Source organism: Hermetia illucens, chromosome 6 (assembly GCF_905115235.1).
Source record: "Hermetia illucens chromosome 6, iHerIll2.2.curated.20191125, whole genome shotgun sequence".
Lineage (NCBI taxonomy): Eukaryota > Metazoa > Arthropoda > Insecta > Diptera > Stratiomyidae > Hermetia > Hermetia illucens.
Window position 1 is genome coordinate 103,387,383 of NC_051854.1, and position 27,015 is coordinate 103,414,397.

A 27,015-nucleotide genomic window follows, 5' to 3' on the forward strand; every position below is an offset into this window, starting at 1 on the left:
TTGAAGCACACTTAAATTTTATATACATATTAATCAGAAACTCAACTGTAAACACATCAACTTATTAGGGAGCTGGTCTTTCTCTTCATTGAGGTGTATCGTGTTTTAACGGTTTTGGATTTGTTTGCAACTTTGTAAACAAAGATAACGTCTGACTAGCGGACTTTGCCGTAAGATTGATGTGTGGGTACAAAATTGGCTGGAGAAAAATATTCAACATTATTACTTTCTACCTAATCTTTTCAGAAAAGAAAAGAAAAAAACCTCGTACGAACTTTAGATTTCACCTTACATTTGACCAGGATGTGTAATGTGTTCTATGTATCGTTGCATGGAAAAGAGTATTCATCACACCAGCTCGGAGATTATAGTCAAGAAAGAGCATCAAGAAAAATGGTAATTTACACAGAATCTAACAGTGGTATATGAATGTGATGTGGTTGATGAGATAATGGTGACAAAATCAAGTTCAAGTCTTTCCATGTTATCTTTGAACTCATCAAAAACTAGGGCAAGAATTATAATAATTTCCAAGATCCCATTTCACACATCCCTTTTATTGGTTGGAAAAGCGGTTAGCAACTAGTAGGTAGCTAAAGTTGTGGAGCTTTTGGGATTGCAGCCTAGATTAATACCAAGCATACGTCGTATTTTAGATACTTTCTTTTGACGTCACGAATTCGTTGGCTGGCGCTTCCATCTGAACGGAATATAAGCAAAAGCTCAGAGTTGAAAGGATTGTGCTAGTCGCATTCATGCGCTATATTCGCGCAGGGAAACGAGGTATCCTGTAACTATAACAATTTTCTTCAAGATTTTATTAAAGCTTTTCACTTGCTCTAGTATCGAAAGTGCAAGATTCGATTGTGCTGTTTGGTGCCGGGATTCAATCTTGTGCCGAAGATTTTTAGTTGAACAGGATTATCTTAAAAGTGATGAATGGATTTGTTTCAAGTGCTGACTTTATTTTGTTTGACATACATTCATTTTTGAATGGGGTTTCTATGTATGTACCGAATGAAAGTGCTATCATGCAGTTATATTGATCCCAGTTCGAATGAGAAAGACGATCGAGCTATTTAATAAGATTACCTTCATTTTTTCACAAAATATCGAATAACATATCGCGAGATCTTATGACGTGTGTCGGTATGCTTTAAAGGCATACCCTTCCTTTCAATTATACTCCTTGCAATATCCTCACCCGCTAATAAACGGTCGGTCCAAGCATTTTTACATTTATATATCGGTTTATACAAAGCCAAAAAGGAGTTTCACTGTGGAACTGAATCTATGTCTGCATACATACACGACGCAATTGTCAATTAAATATCTGCTCTCGTTAGACATTGGTGAGTTTTAATCTTGTGTGCGTGTTTTTATTACGAATACTTTTGAAGACATTTTTTGGTAAGTTAGACTATATTGCAAAATGAGCAAAGAGAAAAATTTATAATATTGTCACTACATTTGAGACAGTTTTGCCTCTCAAACATGTTGTAATGTATAATGTCATATACCACTCTATAGGAAAAACAATCTCACTCAATTTGACGCCATTACATCATTAGTTGTTAATATTTTTTCAATGAAAAGGTTAACCTTTCAGTACATATATATATATATATATATATATACATATATTTACAAATAACAAATTTCTCGAATCGGACACTAACACATATGCTCGAAATTTCCTTTCCTTCCTTAAGAGAAAGCGACTTGAACATTTTTTGTTTTGCCAACAGTAATAACAATTTACCTTCTTCATTCACGCGTGCTCACACTTATAAAGCTTTTGCATTGTTGGTTTTTTTGTTAGAAATCTGTCTGCCAAATTATTTCTTTTTTACATATAAGAAGTAATATTGTTTTTTATGCAGTTGCATTTCAAGTGAGTAACTTGCTCTTCTCTTTGTCGACTAGCCTGAATATAGGGTAACCTTACTCAAGTCTTGACATTACTTTTTGAAAAGTGGCAATTGGATTAGAACCCTCGAAACTTGCTTTGCAAACTGATACTGAGTTTCTGCAAATCATATCTTTAATATTAACTTTATCTTTTCACTTTGCTCTTTTTTGTTTTTGGTAGTTTAATTCTATTATCCATTCCCCTGCTTTTCATGATTCAAACTCGTGGAATGGTTATACCTTTTTTCAATCGTTTAAGTTAATTTCCGGGGAAATGGCAATAGTTTGGCGGCTACCGCCACTTTTATTGTTCGATTGATCAAGTGGTACAAAAACGAATGCTAAAGTGCGGTATCATTGCTTGGACTGCATTTAAAAATCCTTGAATTTACGTTTAGCACATGGGCGAACATTTGGAAAATCTTTAGATTGATATTTTGTATCCACCGTGAGTAAACAATGAAAAAGCCGATTCGTAGATATCAGTACGGATCGGATGAAAGTAAAGAAAAATTAAAATTTGTTAATGACGTAAATAATCAAATTCTCTTGCATAGCATCGAGTGTAATTCTCTATGGCATTACAATCTATCCGTCCAACTTTGCATAATTATTTTAGGAAAAATTTACCAAACAGTTCTTACATGTATACCTATGGGCAAGTTTATCAATGAATGCCTTAAAATACTATCATGGCTTTCATCTTTCAATTTCATTTAAATGCATTAGTATATCCGCAAAGTCGGAACTGCAGTGTACCCGCACAGCATATTGGCGTCTTTCCATGCTCCTTACTCCTTCTGCCATCTTGTTTCTACAAATACATATGACAAAAGCAGTGAAATTTAATAGCCACTGCATTGTCATGTGACCTCCATTGGAAATGGGAACATGTGCCAAAGTTTGTATATACTAATATAATGCATTGTATGTATTACGGAAATATCGCGCGTCAATCCCTGAGTATCCTTATGTGTCCTAACATGTAGATTTTAACTTTTGACAAATATGTACATTTATATTTTACTCTTCATCAGCTTCTCTGTCTCTCTCGGGAAAGCTTAGTCATTTCAACACACAAACTACCAAACAAATAAATTTAGGGTTTATGACGTTGCTTCCTATTTCTGACCGACCGCAAAATTCTAGAAAGGTATTCAGAACTTTGCAGCAGGTTCTTTTGTTTATATTCACCGGCAAAAGGTGTCCTAATGGCGCCATCTTGGAAAACACAAGCTCGTAAAAGCGCGAAGCAAGAAGATACAAAACACAAAACCGATAATAAAATTCCTGACACGAAAGCACACCTCCACAACTTAAGAATAGAAACTAGTAGCGAAGTGGATATTGAATCCTGGCCATTCAATATCTGTTTTCACGCAAATATTCTCATCAGCCAGTTTCTAATCACACGTGCACTCTCTGCAATTGGTTGCATAATTTTTTGCATATTCCAGCGTATCTTTTCGTTACTTCTCTTTTCAATTTTCATTTCAATTCTACATATACATAGGTGCCTTGTATATTTTATGGGAAACCGGCATCGAAAATTTGTCAAGCCGCATACAATTCTGATGTATTCCGAAAGTGCAGAGTATGGTACATAAAAGGACACGTTTTCTGAGAATTTTCAAATTTTTGATAGTTAACTTATTTTTTTAAGAGCTACTGTTGAAGTTATCTAAACCAGTTTTGAGTCAAAAGTGGAAGGGTGATAATATAAAACATTACGTAATTTTTGTTTTTTATAATTTATTTTAATTCATAATATTTTGAAATAAGGTCTAGGTACCGGTTATGCTACGTACCATATGAATTAAAGGGCATTAAACAACCAAGCGGAACGGGAAAATGCGTAAGGCTGCTGTAAAATAAAAATCGTTTGAAATGAAATCATTTGAAATTAACTCTATATTATATGCTATTATTACAATTTTCTGCATACTGTGGTTGTTTTCTTAGCGGAAGAGCAACCGGAAGCTCAATATATTTAGAGGCGCTGTTCGAATTTTTCCATGATATATGATAAATGTATATTGATCTCATTAAGATTAAACTATGCTCGACTTATAACCAAAACATAACATAATAAATCTAAACAGCAAACAATCCAAACGTGATGCACAATTCTTCGGGTATTATTCAAATATAGATTATTAACCCTTTATAAGATAGAATTTCTAAATAGGACTTGCAACAAATTAACTTTCTAACGGGCACTGATGGAAATGGTAACCGCAACACGTCAGGGAAAAATGTGAAGGGGAGGAGGGGGCGAACTTGTTGGCTTTCTAGTATAATGGGACATTTTGAAACAATTAAAGGTTTTGTGTATTTTATATATGAGGATATTTAATTACACGACGATTCCGAAGCCTCCAACAAATGGTTGATTAAAGATATGAGACCGAAGCGTTCCTAACTTCAATTTAGGATACTTCGCTCCTAATACAAAATTACAAATGGTACATCCTTCATGACTTCTCAATCACCAACATCATTTGTAGGTTATGCAACTGTGAAGAGGAGACCATCAGCTACGAATATCGCAAGGTGATCTTGTAAATAAGTATCCGCGGACAAGCAGAATGTTTCTATATGTGTTCGTCCTCCCTAACCTATTTTTCCATTTTTGGGGTGAGTAAACCTCCTTAACAAATGTGCAATGACACTGTATTTCAGCGGCTCACCTCTCTCCTCCTCCTACCTTCGTAGGAAACCATGGGGCATTGCAACATTGGGGCTCTGTTGCAGGGTTGACTGGCTCCCCAATACTCGTGGGAACAGAATTGGGGATATTTTAAACAATTTTAATGGGACCCCAGGGGCATGAAGACAGTACCGAACACCGTCCAGAGTCGCTCAATAACATTAGAGCGGCTCTTCCTCCTTGAATGTTATGCCGTCAACCACCAAGGACGGAAGAGCTGGGCGTCGTATGGTTTGGACGAATCAACTAAATGAATTTATGATCCGCTCCTATTACAGTGTCACGGATTTGGAACGGAATCCATAAAGGTACAGACACCAATTACATGACGCGTTCATAACCCGATTTTCGAAACTAAGCCATGTTCCGGAACAGAACGTCGTCAAGCGGTACCGGATGATAGTGAATGACAATCTAGTTGCCCTACCAGCTAGACAACAAATTTTTCAAGAAGTTTCACTTGAGCTTGGTCTGGAGTCATCAAATTACCGGACTAGTCAAAGGAGCAACACAAGTACTCCACATGTAAGGCATTCCATGAACCCAGTTGTCAGGAGAAGCTTAGTAACTGGGGATGTTGACAAAATTTATAATGAGGCTTTGACTACATTCTAGGTCGCATTCACAGATGATGACATTCTCCCAGACGCTAGGCTAAAGATCCCGAAACTAAAGTTTACTTCGGCAACTACTAAAATCATTGCTGCCGTTGATAGAATTTTGGCTGATCGTTTGGCTAGCGAGATCACTGCTACAGAGGTTCACAGCCTGATCTACGTTGCTGCTGCCACGGTTATTTGCCTCCATAATCAACATCTTGAAGCGAATAACAGAGGTATGCGCAGGAGAACTTTACCGTTCTGTTTATTTCGGCTCAATAAAAGAGTTGAGCATGTAAGTATTTCTTGGAAATCCATCAACAAGGGTGCACAAATGCGTTGCGAACGTCATTGGGAACTATCATCTGTCCAATAATGTGCCAGTCGAAGAAATCTTCGACGTGCAGCAGAAACTTGCGGTATGCTCCAATCGCATCCGTAGGTATCAAAAGACTTTCAGCGAAGGACAAGCAACCCATCGTTTTTCCAAAACCTACGGGGATTTCATAAAAATCTCACCAACTCAAGTCGTGAAGTAACCTCCATCTGGATCAGGTAGAAGACTTCTGGAGAAGTGTTTGGAGCGACCCCAGCTGTTGTAATTTAGAAGCAGCGTGGCGCCCATACCTTATGCGTTCATGCGAGGCCCTTCCCGAAATGACCATGCCTGACATTACTGAAGCTGAGGTAGAAACAGCCCTTGAAAATGCAGGTAATTGGAAGACGCCAGAAGTTCACAAGATTCACAACTTCTGGTTGAAGCGGTTCAAGGGCACTCACAGGGTAATGGCAATTCATTTTAATCAGATGATTGCCGATCCTAAATTAGTTCCAGAATTTTTCACCAAGGGGATAACTTTCCTCATCACCAAGGAGCAGAGTGCCCCTTGCCCTTCAAAAAGTCGACCAATTACTTGTCTTCCCGCCATTTACAAGGTCTTCACTTTAGCACTGTGCGAGAACATTTCAAATCATTTTGATGTTAATAAATTGATAGCTGAGGAGCAGAAAGGATCAATTTTTAACAATAAAAAACATTTTGTTAAAAACAACAACAACATTTTGTTAAAAAGTAATTTAGGTAATTAGTGTTTTAGTATAAATAGAACCGCATAATCGCAATTGCTTTCAGTAGCAGTAGGTTTAAGTTAAAAAAAATAAGAGCAATTTTGAAATTTAATTTTTGCACAGCTGCCAAAAATTTATTTTTCAATCCATTATATTTTTCAATTCCATTAGTTCTAGTTCGGACCATACTAACTACATGTGTTCTAGACAAAACTATATTTACGTTTTTCGGGTCCACGGTTTAGTCAAAAACGCAGGAGAAATTGGATCAAGTTTCTAAAAAAGGCAATTTGAATATCAACTACAACCCTGTGTATAACAACAACAATAATTGGATACATTTTTTATTTTGATCATCATTCTCTATCTTCAAAATAAAAAAAACTTAAGCTTATTAGCTTTTTTTATTTCATTTCTAAGAAATCATAATTTTAAAAACACTACTAATTGCGTGATTCAATGAAATGATTGGTTGAAATTTCAAAGATATGTTATTGTAGAAAATAGTAGGAATTTTTTTTCAAGCAATAAATGGTAAGATTATTCTCATTGGACACCCGCAACCATCATATATGTATGCATGTGAATATTGACTTATATTTTTTGAGAAGTCTATGTTGTTATTATGCAGATCAGACTTGTGATCGCCAATTGTTCTTACTTGGTAAATTCCTTTGAAGTAGCTGAACTGATTGGTTTAATATTTTCCTGTTAGATAACTGGTCCTTCTATGCAGAAATGCCAACTTCAATAATATTATTAAGGTTGGATGCGACCATGGGAGGACTGTAAGCATAGTTGAATAAATTGTGCGTAAGCTTTATTAGTTTCTAATAGTAATAAAAGTTTTCAAAGAAAATTGATTCCTTTGCTAGTATGTTTACTTGTCCTTGCTGAATGCTTAAGTGATTGCTATCATATAATTCAATTTCTACAGAATTCACTTTAATTTATTCAACATTAAGATTAGTACTGGCGACTTTTCCTTGACTATTTTATTCATTCAAAACTTTTGTTTCATGCTTTACAGATTATCAACGGCTGCTTCCAATTGGCAAGTGAATACTATGAAGCAAATACTCTCCAGTAGATGTTGACATAAGGTAACATTTTTCAAGATGTCATAGATTTTTTTCAAATAGGCAATTCTACTCCGCTTATACAGGAGTTTCAACCATTTTTGTAATGCATTCAACTTAGTACACATTCCCGAACATATGAATAGAATCGACATGTTCTTTGCTAGCTTTTTTATTTCTCTCTCTTTCTCTCTTATTTCGAAGACCAGTTATTTTCTTCCTCAGTGAGTTTTAGTCTAGGACTAGGACAACTGGTCCTTGAAATACCAGTATACGGGTTATAAAAAAATGTTTATTCGGCATTTAAAGAACAATTTAGTCTTTTTGGTTTTTTCTCACTAAAAAGCAAGCCGGACAAAACGACATAGATAACAGGAAAATTTATTGTTTGGCTGATTTGTTGCTTGGTCTGTCTATTTATTAGATTTATTGGGAGGAAAAAGAGCTCCACAACTTTTTTTTAAACTATACCTTAATATATTAAGAATCGCACAATAAAGAGCTTTAAATGTATAGTCCAAGTTGAAATTAATGTCCAGGTTTTTTTTTTTACAGTTGGTATATAAGTTGAAAAAAGAACTAGATTTTTTTTCTTATCCTATAAATATTTTTATTTTTTCCCCGCATAGAATCGTTTCGGAGACCACATGCCTCCTTCCTCAGTGCTAGTACCTAATTCCTAATTATTATAAATATTTTGAATTGCAATCTAACACTTTACTTTACTTTCGAAATATATAAAGAAATAAATCGAAACCACCGGCCTTGAGGCTCCAGTGTGTGGGATTTTTACAGTAAGACGGTGTAATGCCGCACTTACCATACTCATAATGAGATTTCCTTAACGCGTTACAGTTGATGTAAGCAGGCTTTACCGGTTTAGCATATGACAACTTCTACGTCCATGCATCATATTACGATTCAATCGCATGGCGTAGGACCTCACGAGGTTCTAGCTTTTAGGTTACGTGACGTGACTTCAACAGCCAATCGCAACAAGGCGGGAACATGTATATGTCTATACGCATGAAATTATTTTTTTTACATAGCGGGGACAGAACTGAAAAAGCTTTTTATAGAACTTATTAAAGATCGAAAAATTCTCTACGAAAAATTTCACTTTGATCATAAAAACCCAGCAGCGTCTCATGGATTCCGTTGTGATGTGTTACTGATTCTCGGAATTTTATAACGAATTAACGATTGCATAAATTTATCTTTATCTATCTCCTGCTTAAAGTTAAACATCAACAATCAACATTGACCCTGCGGTTTTTCGTATAAAGCTGGGTAAGCAAACCGCATTGTCAACAATTTCACAAAAATTTTCAACAGCGGAAAAAGGCAGAAAAGTCTCCATCGAGCAGATAAAATACCGACCGCTTGCCCAGCCCTGGAACGATAATCGAACATGTACTTTTCATACGGAATATTTCTAATGCGCAGATATCGCTTTTCCTTTTTCTGTCTGTCAAGTCGGTTTTCCACTCGACGGAGTTCGTGATAGGCCCTTGCCCGTTGCCCGCGTTCTTTGAGAATGCAATGTTAATCGGCATGCAGCGTTCTTCTTCTTCATTCGTTGCTAGCTTACATTGATCGTCGAACCAATCGTTGCGACTTTATTTGAGATGGGGGTCAAGTATTTTTGTGGCCGTACCAATGATAATGTTCTTGAGGTGGTTATAAAGATCATTTGCGAATGTTTTATCTCCAGGACCGCTATTAGCTGCGATTATTGCGGCATCCATGGTACTCTTATAGGTGTTATGGAAGACTCTGTTATGGATGGCTTCTGTGTTCACTCTCACCTGATTATCAGAGGGGATTCGAGCTCAGAGCGCCATGAAAACGAGATAGTGGTCCCAGTCTATATTGGCTCTTTTATGTGTTCTGGCATTCATCAAGACTGAGAGGTGGCGGCTTCTATTAGCACGTGCTCAATTTGATTGAAAGTGGTCCTACCTGGAGGGAGCCATGTAGGTTTGTAGACCGCTTTCCGCGCAAACCAGACACTTCCAACAACCATTTCGTACGATACAGCTAGTTGGATAATCTGCAATCCGTTGTCATTGGTAGTTTCATATAAGTTATGGGCGCCAACGTATAGCTAGTATACGGACTCCGTCCCAACTTCTACGAGAATCTCCAAGTATGATTTTGATATCATATCTGGGTCAGGCTTCAAGGGTTCGTTCTACCGCCTGTCGAAGGTGTCTAACACAATAAAATGACGAAGTGTTGACGAAGTCTTGGAGCGTAAGTAAGTAACAGTGGAGGTCATTTTCCATGTGCTACTCCTTCCCGTATAGCAACATTGAAGGAAATATTAGCATAGATCAGTCTTAACTTGATGTTGATATTGAGATAACTGCATTTCTAGCTTGTGGACAAAGTGAAAAATACGGATCAAGCGATTTTAATGTGTCGAGCAACATCAAGTTCGAGGCCGCCGTCAGTAGAAACGATACTTCCGAGATATACAAATTGCTCAACGCCTTCAATGTTCTACCCATTAATGCACATTTATAGACTGCCGTCGGCAGAAACGATACTTCCGAGATATACAGATTACTGAACGCCTTCAATGTTCTACCCATTAATACACATTTATTGACTGAGAATCTTGGCTTTGGTGGATTTTATCTTCAGTCCAACTCAACATGAATTTTTCTCCAAATCCAGCGCCATTTGACCACGGTCCATGTTTGGGGAAAGACGTCATGGTCCATTGAAGCCCTAAACGTCCTCCAGAGAAACCAGCATGAAAAGTGTCACTGTTAATGAAAAGAAATGATAAATACAACCCGGAGGAAATTTGACTGAGAATTTACCTCGACGCAGCGCGTGGCATTTTACACCATCATATAGTATGTCGCTCTGAAATTAACTGTTAATTTCTCCAGAATATTCCCCTGTGCAGAACACTCCAAATACACTCCCTGTTGACACTAAAGACAGCTTTTTCGGAATCAATGAAGAACAAGTTGAGAGAGATGTGAACTCCGCACACTGTTCCAAAGGGTTTTAATTTGGTCAATGCAGGAGGATCCAAACGGAAGCCAACCTGCTCTCTGTTGATCAAGCTTTCGAGGATTATTTTTGTTCTTATCTTCGCGAAGGCAGGGAGCAGGCGTATGGAATTATCGCATCTAAGACTCTTATTTCACTAATTAGCTGGTAGAATAGTCCCCTATACAGAACACTCCAAATATAGTCCCTGTTGACACTGTCGAAAGCTTTTTCGGATTCAATGAAGAGCAGGTTTAGCGAAGATGTGAACTCCGCACACTATCCTAAAGGGTGTTAATATGGTCAATGCATCCAAACGGAAACCAGCCTGCAATCTGTTGATTAAGTTTTTGAGGATTATTTTTGTTATTATCTTCGCGCCGGCAGGGAGTAGGCATCTGCAATACTCGCATCGAACACTCTTCTTACAACTTGTGCTCATGCTATAGCGTACATTACTGCAAAATTTCGTAATTCTAGGATGAACTTAAGAGGAGTTTTGCAGTCAACTACTCAAAAATTACACTAATATACTATTATTAACTTTATTTGAACAGATATCGGTATGGATGGAGGGTATTTCGTCCCCTATAGTGGCAACGGACTGATTTTTTTTAGACTTTTCGGTTGAGTAATTTCTGAAAAGAAATAATCAATTTCGACCCCAGCACTCACCACTTTTCCGACAAATGTCAAATCTACGACCAGCTTCGGAAAGTACTAACCGAGACTTTTGATACCCTACATGAAAAAGTGGTGGGCAGGCAGACAAATGGGCAGACAGTAAACCGATTTTAAGAAGGTTTCGTTTTACACAAAACCCTAAAAAGGCAATGCAATTGCCGACTTTGAGTATGCGCTCAGAGAGATAGTTTAGGATCCATGAGCAGCACATCCATCAGGTCAGCAGGTGAAATAGGTTGGAGCACACCGAACGCGTGAAATGGTGGTATCGGTTTTTCCGTATATAAGGAGTATTTTAACTGAGTTTTTTGTGGTGTGGGACGGTCTATGTGCTCAATTTTAGCAATGAGTGCTGGTACTTGGTCTCGTAAACTTTTTGTTCCCATTCATCTGAAACTTACTTAAATAAGCCAAAGTTTTTAGATTTGAGCATAGCATGGGAGGCTTCGTGGAACGTTGTTTTTCAACAAAAAATCATTTCAAAAAGCAGTTGCACCAACATTTTGATCGCCTGGAGTTGTTGCACGATAAGTGGTTTTCTGTACTTCTGACTGGAGGCAAAGATTAATTAATTTTGCGTGGAGAACGTGACGTTTTGTAAATTTGTTTTGAATTAACTACGTGCCAAACTATTCTGTCCTTTGAGTGAGAGATGAGGTGTAAATTAGGATGATAACCATCAAAGTGTCCTAAATCATAGGCTAGGGTTATTCATTACGGTTGACCTAATGGCATTCCATAACCGAAAATGTAATTGAAATCACCGGTTAGAACAACGCTTTGTATCATCATCATCAACGGCGCAATAACCGGTATCCGATCTAGGCCTTCCTTAATAAAGAACTCCAGACATCCTGGTTTTGCGCCGAATTCCACCAATTCGATATATCCCTAAAAGCTGTCTGGCATCCTGACCTACGCCATTGCTCCATCTCAGGCAGGGTCTGCCTCGTCTTCTTTTCCTACAATAGATATTGCCCTTATAGACTTTCCGGGCTGGATCATTGTTCATGGTATCGTTCATAGATTTCGTCGTTATGTAGGCTACGAAATCGTCTATTCTGATGTAGGGGGCCAAAAATTCTCCGGAGGATTCGTCTCTCGAACGCGGCCAAGAGTTCGCAATTTTTCTTGCTAAGAATCCAAGCCTCCGAGGAATATATGGCAAGATCATAGTCTTGTACAGTAAGAGCTTTGACCCTATGGTGAGACGTTTCGAACGGAACAGTTTTTGTAAACTGAAATAGGCTCTGTTGGCTGCCAACAACCGTGTGCGGATTTCATCATCGTAGCTGTTATCGGTTGTGATTTTCTACCCTCGATAGGAGAAATTATCAACGGTCTCAAAGTTGTATTTTCCTATTTGTGTTCTTCCCATTTGACCAGTGCGATTTGATGTTGTTGGTTGGTTGGTTTTCGGTGCTGACGTTGCCACCATATATTTTATTTTGCCTTCATTGATGTGCAGCCCAAGATCTCGCGCCGGCTGCTCGATCTGGATGAAGGCAGTTTGTAAGTCTCGGGTCGTTCTTCCCATGATGTCGATATCGTCAGCATAGGCCAGTAGTTGGGTGGACTTAAAGAGGATCGTACCTCTTGCATTTACTTCAGCATCACGGATCACATTCTTTTCGAAATTGATCTTATTTCTGATAATGAGTAAAACGAGAACCCTCCCAAGTAAAAACAAGTCGGAATACCGGAAGCTCGCGCTTCGGGTATAAAGGTTTTGTGTTCATCTTATATAAGAGACGCACATTTCTCTGTCCGTATATAGCTACAAATCCAACATAATCCTTCATATTTTTCCAAACTACGAGACATACGTACATATTAGAGCCATAGATATCACGCTCACCCTAAACAAACAAACTGCCTATTACCTACTGTACACATATATGCACGTATCTAAATTAATCGTACCCATATTTCCGATTTACGTCTTATATCTATCTGAATTAGGCACTAGTCGCAAAGTTCATTAGCACGCATATATTATATACCTACATATACACATGTCTGGTTGACAAATAACTAAAAAACTAAAACAAAATAATTGTCTGCGACCCAATTCATAAGAATTCATTTCGTTGTGGTATTGACGAATTGATATGTGATGATGACGTCATGCGGGTTGTAGAGTGCACGAAATTCACAAAAAATTGTAAAGTTTCACCCCCAATAACTTTGTTAATAATAGTTGGATTTTCTTCAAACTTGACCAAACTGTGCATTATATTCTTCGTTACACTCATGTCAAATTTTGTATTTCTGGGATGAACATAAGGGGGGGTGCCGGGTAAATTTCTAAAATGTGGAAATATACTATTATTAACTTTATTTGTGCAGATATCGGAACCGGATATATTTTGAGGCCTAGATTTCGTAGAGGTGCACCACTGTGATTTTTTCCAGATTTTTCGGTTGGATAGGTTCTGAGAACGAGACCTGTTACACTTTTTGTGGGTCATATTTTCAACCCTTACTCCCCTATGTTTCATCTAATATCAAATATTGAACCAGATTCGAAAAGTACTAATTGAGACCTTTCATTTGATACCCTACTTGGCTACATTCTGTGAAAAAAAAATTTGCACCCTCCATTCACATGTACGGAGAGCCCCCCCTTAAACTTAACGCAAGATGGCGCCACTTACTGCATGTAAAGGGATCACCAGATTACATACTTTCACCAATTTTCGTGACAATCGGTCTAGCCGTTTCCGAATAAATCGGGTGTGACAGACAGACAGACAGACAGACAGACAGACAGACAGACAGACGGACAGACGGACAGACAGACACCGTCACCATTCTAATAAGGTTTTGTTTCACACAAAACCTTAAAAATGGCATCACTATAGGTGACAATATAAGACATAATTCTGAAAAGTTTGAACGCAATTCAACTATTATTCGCAAATTGTATGACGTCATCAATTCAAATTGTATGAACTTATATAAACGGCGGGGTCTATTTCAGTTTTACTTAATTAGCACTTTTTAATGATTTCTTTTCTTTCTTTTTTTTCTTCAACCTTGGTCCCGTTCAAAGGCAGACTGATCTGGATGTTGTCGTGAGGCATTCAAATCACCATCTAGCGTACCAAGCCACCGTTTTTCGGTCGGTCATTTGGTCACTTACCATCAACTTGGCGAGTAAATTCTCTTTAGTGCGAATTACATGACTATACCATCGAAACCTCTACCGCAACTTTTTGACGATCGTGCAGCCCTCATATCAATTTCGAGTATCCTCATTTCGGATATGATCAAGGTGTGTCATGCCACTAGTCCAAAACAACATCTTCGTCTCCATTACCGCAAGACGCTGTTAATTGTCCACTCAGAACCATAAAGGGCGATATTACGATAGATTTTAGATTTGGGAGTTCGTTGATACCTTGATCACAAACAACGCCAGTTGTGGAATGCCACGTCATTCAGGTTGCGTTAATGCGTGAAGCAATTTCACAACGAGTTATTTAAATCACTTAATTCTGGATATTTCACTGTCATTGACAGTGATAGTGCGTGCTCTATGGGGATAAGTCATCAAAAATTCAGTTTTATTCAGATTCAATCTGAGACCGTGTTGCATGAGGGGATCATTCAATTTTTGGATAAGTTGCTCGAGATTATTTTTGCTATTAGACGCCAGGAAAACGTCATCTGCATAAAGCAATGTATAGGGCGCTGAACGTTGGATGTCTCGTGTGACAATGTCTATAACAAGAACAAAGAGGAGTGGTGAGGGGGCGCTTCATTGATGAACACCGGCAGAGACACGAAGCGGTTTTGATACACCCGGCACACTGTTGTTGTCGTAGAGCATACCAGATTAGTTCATGTGACATACGGTCAAACACTATCTCCAGATCCAGAAATTCAATGTGAAGAGGGCGATGGGCTCTCCATGAGAAACCGCACAGCGTATATTGCGCTAGCATTTCCGCAGCTTTTGAGGATGCTTGATTCAGGATTATTTCAACGATGCGTTCAAAAATCTTCATGGTATGACACAGCAACTGGATCGGGCGGTAATTTGAACACCAGCAGAATCTTCTGGATTACCTTTGTTTTTCCATATTGGAACTATGGTATTTGCTTGCCAGTCAGATGGTGTTCTACCTTCCTCAATAACCCGGTTGTAAAATTCAGTGAGCTACAATATTGGGTCCCAGCTCTTCGCTTTCCAGAGCTCGGATGCAAATTCGTCAGCTCCTGTTGCTTTTCCCATTTTCATTTGTTTGATCGCTTCATCAACTTCATTGGCGCTGACAGTGAAGCCCATGGTGTTTTACGTAGGCACCTGTCGTGAGACTTAATCCTACGGTCCTCTTCACACACGGATTGATTTTGTGACCACAATCAGAGCCCCGCTGAGACAAGCAACAACGGTACCAGTCTATACCAAGTGCATGGCTTAGTATTCATACTGGTGGATGCAAGCATTACCTAAATCTCTACCAAACTATGGAGTACGGCACCCGTGTTGATACGCAACACCACGTCGAGGCCCGAAGGTCTCTTCTCGCTTGAGCATAACCACAACCACCATGAAACTCCCACTAGGGGGGCCAACCGCAAATAACCGAGCTGTCCTCACATACAGCAGGAGTTCACCCGAAGTATGTGAGTCCAGGGGCTTTCCCGGTTCCCATGGTACCAGTATTCCCCTGGTAAGGTTTCGTGACCAATTTGCCACTTCAGATGAGTCCCCGTGCAGACTTGGGTCTGATCGCCCTGATTAGGCCTTTGGAGCATTCGCCTACTGAATCACGGCCGACAAACAAAAGTGATTACAGCGTCTCCCGGTGCCACCACTATGAAGGTTCTCCTCGGCCACTTGGTTTTGGTTTGGCCGATAGAGTTGCCGCCCTATCTTCCTCGCCGCCACCTCTGAGCACCATTAGTACTGACAGGTGGAACTGCTCCAAATGTCAGCAATGCTTATGAAAGTGGAGGATGAACAAAATCTTCAAGTCTGCTCGAAATATTCTTGCCATCTATCCATCGTGGCTCATGGTCTGTAAGCAAGGTATCGTTCTTGTCATTAACACAACAGGAGTGTTTGTTATTCTGTGTGCGTTCGTGTCAGCTTTAGACAAGTCGATACATACAGCATCTCGAGTGTCCAGTTTATCGTAAAAATCTATGTAATGGACCGCTTGGGTGAGCGATCGCTTTCTTTACTTCCCGGTTGGCATTCTTTTGTCAATTGGCCAACGTTTTATCGTTGGGAAACTTGTGGTAGAGGCGGTTCTTTTTACGGACCTTCATTTGAACAACGTCATCCGTCAAAGCCAGGATCTCGGTTGATGAACCGCTTACCTGGTTTGGTGACCCCGAAGGTTACATAGGCCGGTTTGTGGATCGTGTCTTTAACTTGGTTCTACGATTCTTCCACATTCGTAATGGGTGGTAATGGCGTGAGGTAATTTATTCTTTGTTCTCACGAAATCACCACCATTTAATGCGCGCCGGGTCGATAGGTTCTTCACGCTGTTCTATCGGTGGCTTGATTCGCAAAGCAGCAATTAATGGTCGATGTTATATATATTGAACGAACAATCAGTGACGGTGGTAAAATGTCGGCGTCTTATGAAAGTCGATTGCGTTTTACTATCGATTTTCGTTTTACTGTTCTCACTATAAAATGTGGGGAGATGAGACAATCACTTAATGAATGTGTTCATAATTACAAAATCATGGATGTTCGCAAAATCGACCCACTCTCATTGCGCGCTCCAAAGCCATTTCCCCATGGCATATATTGCCGTTTGCGTTTTTATCCACATGAACATTAACGTCGCCTGCTATGATGATATAGTCATCAGCAGGCACATTAGAGGTTTTTCCGTAGAAAAGTTTGCAGAAGGCATCCTTCTCGGCATCAGGTCGACCTGTCTGTTGTGCGTACGCTTCATCAGCCGGTTATCAAATCGTTCGACTTCTTTAATGGCATCACGGAAACCCTCTGAAGTGGCGATGTTAACACCGTAATTTTTAACGACTTTAGATGCATTTGCTTGGTCGACCTGTCGGAGGACCTGTCACCAAGAGAGATCAGGTAGGATTTGGCGTAGTGGAGTAACTAACTATACTTTATTTATCTCTTTCCCTGATCTCAGCACTTCATCTTTGTTTTACTGAGGATAGTACAAAGTACGTTGTTAAAGTTTTGTGTGAAACAAAACTTTATTCAAATCAATTCAATGTCTGACTGTCTGTCCGTCTGTCGGTCACTCCCGATTTACTCGGAAACAGCTGAACGTATTGCCATCATATTTGGTGAGAACGAATCCCTTTATATTGCAAGAGGCGCCATTTTCTGTTGAGCTTAAGGGGGTGCAAAATTTTATACAGAATATGGCCGTGTGGGAAACCAAATGAAACCAGTGCTTTTCCAAACTGGTCTTATTTTCGACTTTTTGGTGAAATTCTTTACATATAACAAGTGGCGCCATTTTTTGTTGAGTTTAAGGAGTGCCTCCCATACATGTGAAAGAAGGGCAAAGTGATTTTTTTCACGGAGTATGGCTGTGCGAGGTATCAAATGGAATTAATGCTTTTCGAAACTGCGCTTATTTTTAACATTGGGTGAAACATAGGGGAGTGTATCCCAAAAATTTAAGCAGATTTCGTTTTCAAGGTCTAACCAACTAGAAAATCTGAAAAAAATCACAGTGATGTTTCTATGCGAGATTCAATAAAGTTAATATGCTACATATTACTATATTTTAGAAATTTACTCCCTTAAGTGCATTCTAGAAGTACAAAATGGGCACGGTACGCATGGCGCCCTGGATTGAGGGAGGTGGTTTTCGACTCCTCAGTCCAGTAGCGTAGTGTTTTCTGACACCAACGACTAATGGTTTTGGTAAGCGAGATGCTTGGCTCCCGGAGAGCCACACATCAGCCGGAGAGATAGATAGTTTGGCTCCTAAAGGACTATATTCCGCATTAGTCTATCCTGCAGTCCACTGCTTAACTCCTTTCTGTGAGATAGACCTTATTAAAATGTCTGTCTATCTGCCACGTTCGATTCAGTTAGAAATCGCTGAAGCTATCATCACGAAATTCGGTAACGACTTGTGGTCTGTGAATCCCTTTACATATAGCAAGTGCGCCATTTTGTGTTGAGTGTAAGAGGGAGAGGGATGCAACTGTTTTTTTTTTAAAATATAGTCAAACGTAACACTCATATGAACGACAGAGTTGAAATTTGGAGACATATCAAGGAATATTTTGAATTTTTAACTAAGTACGAATGGGAAAACGAGCATAGAAATTTTCTTACACAAGATGAATGTAAAATCTTTATACCCGGAGCGTCCAGCTTCCGGGATTGAGACTTGTTTGCATCTGTTTTAAGGTGAACTTCTTCGCACTTGCTAATATTGTTGAATCCCTAGTGTGAAACGTATAAATTTAACTATTATTAATTCAGTACTTTCTAGATCGAATTGTTTGTGTAAATGGCTCTTCAAACAATATTGCGCAATAGAATTGTTAACTATGTTAACCCGGAATTGTCGTGCACTCAAAGTTCTTCTTCACATAAAGAAAAACAAAAGCTTTCTTACTTGAAGTGTCCATAACGATTCTGAATATCTACATACTTGTTAAATAGTGTTCAACTCTCATCAAGTGGTTAGACACTAGCGCAACTGTGCTTTCCAACCATTTCTGTTATAATCACCCCTAAAATGAAATAAGCATGTAAAACGGGTTTTGGAAACAATGCGCATTTGAATTTCTAGCTGTCCATACTGCAAATGAACCAGTTTTGTGGCCACATTTTCTTGCAGAATAAAACCACAAAGCCTGTCATACCTGTAGAGTCGAGCTTTCAGGTTTGAACTTTATTAATTTTGAAACCCTTTTTATATTCAATATTTTCCCTCAAGGTAAATGGCATTAATACGAATTCGAAAACCTATAAGACTAATATCAAAATGCTTTATTCCCTTGCAGATTTCTCCACCATGGAGATAAACGTATTATTGGGTCACACGATTCGCCCATATAGTATAGGGCATTTAGTGATATGCACATTAGGAATTTTTGGATTAGTTGGCCGTCTTATAGATGCACGTCATCACGATAACGGAAATTTACTGCAACAACACCCATTGATGGGGCAAAATTTTGAGTCGCCTTCCTCACCAGCTTCCGCATCGTCATCTGTGTCTTCCATATCATCTTCTTCAATACCGTCAGAATCAAAGAGAACCAATGGTAATTTAAATTGTGGTATAACGAGCTATCTAATTGAGTTATTTTATTATATACATTAGATGAAATCTTTACACCATACTTAGGGCACGGCGAAGTAGTTCGTATTATTGACCCAGAGTTAGGTACTCTGGAACGCGAAGATACTCTTGACAGTGATCAAAACCATGCCACTGCACACCAACAAAAGGCAGAAAAAAGTCATGAGAAAGATTCTCAACAGCAGACGCAACATTCCAGGCGTAGGGTGGTCAGTAGACGAGAATCGAATAATGAACCTGACGATGACCTACTTGTAATACAGACAGACAAGGGTAAAATTCGTGGTATTACTCTTACAGCACCAACTGGAAAGAAAGTAGATGCTTGGTTGGGCATTCCATATGCCCAGCCCCCTATTGGAGCATTACGTTTTCGCCATCCTCGGCCGGCTGAGCGGTGGACGGGTATTCTAAATACTACTACACCGCCTAATTCATGCGTTCAAATTGTTGATACAGTTTTCGGTGACTTCCCCGGAGCCACTATGTGGAATCCTAATACACCCCTCTCAGAAGATTGTTTATATATTAATGTTGTAGTTCCTCGGCCTAGGCAAAAAAATCTTCCTGTTATGCTATGGATATTTGGAGGAGGTTTCTATTCTGGCACTGCAACGTTGGATGTTTACGATCATAGGTGAAGTAACGTTTAATTTACTCTCGTTTCGTTCTCATATCAAAAATAATGTCTTCCAGGATACTTGCAGCTGAAGAGAATGTCATCGTTATATCTATGCAGTATAGAGTTGCATCGTTAGGGTTTCTGTTTTTGGGCACTCCTGAAGCGCCTGGTAACGCTGGATTATTTGACCAAAATTTGGCTTTGAGGTATGTTGCGAAGAAGTGATTCCTACTTATAATATATATGGTTTCGTATTTTATAACGTTTCATATAAAACAAAGTCTTATTAAAATTGGTTTACTGTTTGTCTGTTATACGCACTTTGCATAGAAACGGATAAACCTCTCGACACGAAATTTGGCAGATATGTTGCGAACCACCATGAATGCAGTGACTGGGATAATTTTATGCTGAGTGTAAGGGGGGTATCTACACATGCAAAAGAGGGATGCCATTTTTTCATCGAATGTAGGATATCAAATGAAAGATTCCGATTAGTATTTTTCCAGACAGGTCTTAGTTTTAGCACTGGTAGCAAAGTGAGGCAAGGAGCGCCTGGCATTTTTGTTGTTTCCCATCGAATTCGATATTCAGACCAATCTTAGCAAGTAAGTGTTCGTCGCACGATTTATATGTCCATACCTTCGAAGATGCCTTTCTCGTAATTTGTTTACAATCAGTGCAACCTCATATCTATCGCGAATGTGTTCATTTCGGATGTGATGATGACACTCGTTCAACGCAACATTTTTACCTCCATTATCCCGAAGCCCCGTCCATTGTCTTTTTTAATCGGTCATCCCTCAAAACCGTAGAGGGCAACAGGATGGACGACATTACGATAAGTTTTGTATTTGAGATGTTCCTTAGTTCCTGAAGAAATGTCATAACCCAGTTCATCATTGGCTGATAACATTGATCGGAGGATATTTGAATCTCTCAGTTTTGGGCATGTCGCCACCATGATGGTACCAGTTTTATTGGGGTAGACTGCTTTTGTACAAGTTGCTCAAGATCAGCTTTGTTGATGGAAATACTACTGTTATTAACTATATTATAGAAAGAGAATTTCCCCTTTTACGTAAATTGGTTGAAATCTAAGACATCATGTGGAACATGTGGAACCGTCGTGCGCCCACATGTTTTTACATAAGAAATACGCCAAACCTTTCACCTGATGCGCCGAGCTTCCATTTTCCATATTGTTTATCTTTGTTACGATTGAAAAAATTTGTACCTTCGTTGATTTTTTTTTAGTTCGATAGTGAAGATTTCGTAAATGATTTTTTTTTTCTAGATGGGTTCGTGATAATGTCCACCGATTTGGTGGCGATCCAGCTCGCGTTACATTATTTGGTGAAAGTGCCGGAGCAGTATCTGTGTCATTGCATTTATTGTCAGCATTGTCTCGTGATTTATTCCAACGTGCTATATTAGAAAGCGGATCACCAACCGCTCCATGGGCGCTTGTATCCCGGGAAGAAGCAACACTAAGGTGATTATTTACACCTTTACTTTAGCGGCTATCATTTGTCGCATTAATTCTTTTCAGAGCTCTCCGATTAGCTGAAGCAGTCAACTGTCCACACGATCCGAACGAGCTCTCCGAAACAATAGAATGTTTGCGCAGTAAGGATGCTACTGTTCTTGTTGACAACGAGTGGGGAACATTAGGCATCTGCGAATTTCCCTTCGTCCCTGTCGTAGATGGCGCATTTTTAGATGAAACTCCGCAAAAATCAATGATGCACGGACGGTTCAAAAAGACAGATATTCTAACGGGGAGTAACACGGAAGAGGGGTATTATTTTATTATCTACTATTTGACCGAATTATTACGAAAGGAGGAAGATGTAACAGTTACGAGGGAAGAATTTTTACAGGTAACGTTAAAGAAGTCGTAGTTTTAACTCACATATAACAATTTTTCTTCTAAATAATCATTAGGCTGTAAAAGAATTGAATCCGTACGTAAATACGCCTGCTAGACAAGCTATAGTATTTGAATATACCGATTGGGTTGACCCGGAAAATCCTCACAGTAACCGAGATGCTCTAGATAAAATGGTTGGCGATTATCACTTTACTTGTAATGTAAATGAGTTTGCTTACAGGTGCGTACAGAAGTTTATTCAAAACAAATGATTTGTAAAATAAATCTACTTTGATCTAACCGTAGATATGCTAAAGACGGTAACAACGTATATATGTACCTATATACACATCGCAGTCGTAGTAACCCATGGCCACATTGGACTGGCGTAATGCACGGAGACGAAATAAATTATGTGTTTGGTGAGCCATTGAACCCAACATTGGGCTACACTGAAGAAGAAAAAGATTTTAGTAGGCGTATAATGAGATACTGGAGCAATTTTGCTAAATATGGGTGAGTAAATTCCTAGCGTGAGAATAGATAGTTTTTCTGGTAATTTCTCATACCGACATTCTCTGAGAACTCAGTGACCTATGGAATATGCTTCTTAGAAGTAAATCTGAAATTCATTGGAAACATTACATAATTGAATACGAGGTTTTCTGAAAATAATATTTCAAAACTATTACCAGTGACCCTCTCTCCCTTTTCAATATAGATACGTGAAAACGATTATCGATTTTCTCACTTTTATCTCTTTAGAAATCCAAACCCAGCACCTTCCAATAGGTTCCCAGAATGGCCAAAACATACTGCTCATAGTAGACATTATATGGAGTTAGGACTGAATTCGTCATCTGTAGGGAAAGGTCCACGCTTACGTCAATGCGCTTTTTGGAAGGAATATTTGCCACAATTAGTATTATCAACAAGTAAGTATTTTGATTTCCATCTACATATTTAATATTGATGAAAGTAGATTAAGAACAGTGCACAATATGCTTCTTGAATTTTTTTTTAGTATTTAGTTTTACTTTCAGGAGCATCCATTTTCCAATACACATGTGAAATATCTAGATATCATATTTTTTATTTTTAATTCCTTCGGACACCTTATTAGGAATGAATTTTTTTTTTTCAGCTATGACTACAACTGCGTCAACACAAACTCCTTGTACCAATACATCGAATCATACTGAGTGCAATATAGCTACTCTGATTATAACGACACTTCTGCTTACAACCATTCATAGCATCTGGCGGATGGAAGGAATGAAGTGAATATTCCTAGCCTCAATACAGCTGATCTATACATACATAAATGAAACGGAAGTTTGTATTGAATTATTATTTTCTGCATATTTGCTTGAATTGTTGCATAATTCAAAACACAATATAAGATTAGAAAAGTGATGCATGAAGATTCATACTCAATATAAAAGAGAAATGCATATGAAAAATTAATTGATGATCCAAAGGTACGAGAAGAGGACATTTATTATTGGGCATTTCCTAAGGTGAACTTTGAGGAGGAAAGTCTAGTAATGGCTACCTCTAGGACACGCGTAAATACATCATCTAACACTTCGTCGATATAATAATTCAGTCGGATGAAGTCGTTCATATATATATATATTGTTGCTTGGTTTGTTTTTTACAAATACAATATTTGAACGTAAGGGAAAATAATTTAAACAGATTTGGTTTAGCTCGAAAAATAAACAGCTGTATTACTATTTTTTATATTGATAGCTGAATATTCGCGGTAAATTTGTTGAGCTTACACCAAAAATCGGTGCAAGTAAATATATGTTTTTTCTTCTTATTTCCAATACTATGACCAATTATAGCTCTGAACTTAGATATTAATGAATAAGTCACTGTTTCTCACGTTGTTAACGGCACTATATTTGCCTAAAATGTAAAACAGAAACCTCTTTGATTACTGAGCAGCCCCAATAATTGACCTAATTTAATATAAGTTTTTAAAAATTTGTCATAGTTTTCTTTTTACAAACACATGTACAGGTTAAGGCGTTTTTCAATTTGCATAGAATTAAATAGACATACTTTTTATTAATAATGTTTGATTTTGTACGGAATCGAAATGCTTGCAGTGTAACTTAACACTAAAAAATGATTAGTGTTTTTTACAAAACATAGATAATTAGTAGCAGGATGTTGTTGACTTTATCAACCATCCCATGCGGTCTTTGTTTGCAAACCCCCCACAATTTAATGTTAAATTAAGCAGGATTCTGTAGCCATAATAGATGAATTCTTTAAATAAACTAATGGCTAGTTTCAACTTGATGAAGCATACCATAATACGCTTTCGAACATAGAAATAATATTAGTGAATTTAATAAATTAATTTGATTACCTTAAACGTGGCTCTAACAATATAGATGCACAATCATGGAAACTTCTTGTCATTATCCATAACATGCAAATTAAATTTCTTAAAACTTTAATGTAGAAAGCATATCATTGGTTTCTGTTGATTTTGAATATAAATAATTATACATTTACATGTATATCGTCAAAGGTGAAGTGAAAGTAAGAATCCAAAATAACACTACATCCGTAAAGCAAGGCTTGCAAACCCGTTTTTAAAATAAAACGGACTATGGAAAATACATACCCCTCTTCTTCTATGCTATTGACTAAATTTAAAAATTTCATTCTGAATATTTTTTGTTGTTTTGGTGATATATAATTTACGAAAATGAAGTTAATCGATGTCTTAAGTTTATGGAAGAATACATATAAGTTCCCAAGTCAACGTTCATAATCTGAAACTGTTGACAAGCATAATTGCTCGAGAAAGTGGATAATTTTTTGAGTGCTTGCGTTGGCAGGAACTGCGATGTTAGAATTGTAGATTTCATTTTAAGAAGAGAATGTGGCGCAAATTTTAGAGTAGATATGAACATTCGAAGAGTAGTGTCTCCAAACACAATATTTTTAGTGTTACTGAATCAAGCAGTATGCTTTTGATTCAGTTGCTTGATCAAAAGTCATATTAGAACTAAGTAAATGAAGTTATCCGCATATGTACCAAATATTTTATTTCTTCCCTATTTATCGACCAGTTTGTTTCGATTTGCAACTGACTCCTGGAAGAGATCTCATGCCTAATGAAAATGGTAATATTTTAGTATGTATTAGCAAAAGATGAAAAAATATAGGAAAAATACAAATGTTCATTGAAACATATCATTTAAGCTTAGTGGAATCTTGACCATTTTACAAATTGAATAAAAAACACTATATTATATGTACATAAATTATTAACCTAGAGTATTGAAGCTGACAAAATAAAAGTAAATAAAATCATATACACAGTAAAAATTGAATGTACTCTTAATTGTACTTACTATATAATTGTAGAAGAAAAATATATCTAAAAAATCATAATTTTTGAAAAGAAAAATTTCATTCTGTGTAGCGTTTTGAATTCATGCCTGTATATTTACTTGTTTCATAGATATACTGTAAAACTAAAGCCAAAGGTACTTTTTTTTAGCAAATGTAAACTATAAACTAATGCAACTGACCAAAATCGTCGAATTGTGCCCACTATAGCATGAGTTTTTTCATAAATTCTATTACTCGGTTTTTACTTCTCATGGTTTTCATATCTTAGAAATATTAATATGTTACTATTTTTTATCGATTACGATTGCCTAGTTGAGAGTACTATGCAATTTGCAGTATTGTTCCGTTCCAAGTGTTCAGCATTCTCACATGAAAATGAAATATTCATTAATTTTCAACTTCATTTTAAGAAGTTGTATCCCAAAAGTTAATATGACCCTTGTGATAAGTTGCTAACGTACAAATATTTACATATATCTCATTTATGATGTATCGAAAAGAAAATACTGCTTTACTAAAATATTTTGCTCACCATATCGAAAAGCGACTCGTCTAATATGCCTTTGCTGCTTATTTTATTGCTAATGCTAATACATATTTCATTATTTCACCGTCAATTAAACAATTCAGTGCAGAAATGAACAAAAATCTAAGCTTTGTCAAGTTAACTTGTTGTCTGCGACTTTCATGAAATCCTTCCATTCATTGAATTATTTCATGCTAGAATTCGCTAATTATGCATATACTTTACGTCGATTCTAAATAGGTTAATACTTTAATCAACCATTGTGAATCGCAACTTTGCTAACGTGATCCCAATCTTTGCTGCCTTAAGTAAATAAATATATTAGAAATAATAAAGTCGACGACCTAATGAGGAGACGAATTGAATGAATACTCTAAACCCTACTGAATTGTAGTTGATGTAATAACTAAATGTCACAAATTTCAGATGATAATGCAAGCCAAAATAAACAATAAATTATGTCCAACTAAAAAAATTTTAATAGTAACAAAATGCCTACGAGCAGTAAGAACAAATAACTTATTCACGATCTAGTTATATTATTACGAATACTATCAAACTCATAAAAGTAAAGTCTATCGTAAATTCGTACTTATAAAAACAGTCGATACTGTGAAAAAAAGTGGGATGAACGTTCGATGTAATATTAAAGCTTTTGTAGTAGCAAATTTCCTATTGAACAAGCAAAACATGATCTTAACAATTATGTTATTTGAGTGCTATATATTATGTTGAATTGTAGCCGAGAAATAAATGGAATCAGTTCTTTATTTTCTTCGTTGCTTTGTATAATACCTAAATAATGACTTACTTCATTTGAAAGGAGAAGATATATATATAGCATATGGCATATATATATATAGCATATGGCATTTGAGCTCATGCTTTAAACGGTAAGTTCAGTTAAACTCAAGAATTATATTTTTTGTAGATCTACTGGGTAGAGGATTTATTTGTCACTCAGCGATTTTCCAGCAAAGGTTTAAGCTTAATTCCGATACACGGAATATATCAGAAAAAGATTTTTTAGCGAAAGGTATAATGTGGATAATAATCGTGTGGTCAATGCCAAGGCAAGAGCGTTGAACTTCGATGCATGGAATATATATCGAAAGCTAACATCGGCTCTTTCTACATTAATATCAACCGCCAGACTCCAAATACTGGTCCCTCACCTCTCTCAAGTGAATATAGTGCTCTACTCTTTCGGCTACTGTATAACAATATAAAGAAAGTTGTGATACGGGATTTCTTGAGATACACAATCA

General features: G+C 37.5%; 1 protein-coding gene across 5 annotated transcripts; it reads left to right on the plus strand.

The window, feature by feature from the left end:
* Window positions 1–10: 10 nt before the first annotated feature.
* Window positions 11–26,517, plus strand: LOC119660564 (acetylcholinesterase-like). 5 transcript variants are annotated; one of them, XM_038069210.1, is made up of 12 exons: window positions 11–183; window positions 247–396; window positions 7,319–7,391; window positions 19,041–19,304; window positions 19,364–19,979; window positions 20,039–20,170; window positions 21,262–21,459; window positions 21,517–21,847; window positions 21,912–22,078; window positions 22,144–22,353; window positions 22,603–22,772; window positions 22,982–26,517. In XM_038069210.1, exons 4-12 carry the CDS (start codon window positions 19,052–19,054, stop codon window positions 23,119–23,121), a joined length of 2,217 nt encoding a protein of 738 aa, XP_037925138.1. In that variant the 5' UTR covers window positions 11–183; window positions 247–396; window positions 7,319–7,391; window positions 19,041–19,051; the 3' UTR covers window positions 23,122–26,517. The 5 variants fall into 5 exon arrangements, with proteins under 5 accessions (XP_037925138.1, XP_037925137.1, XP_037925135.1 ...); XM_038069209.1 differs by having other exon boundaries at window positions 11–396; XM_038069207.1 differs by lacking the exons at window positions 11–183; window positions 247–396 and adding an exon at window positions 807–1,410.
* Window positions 26,518–27,015: the final 498 nt, after the last annotated feature.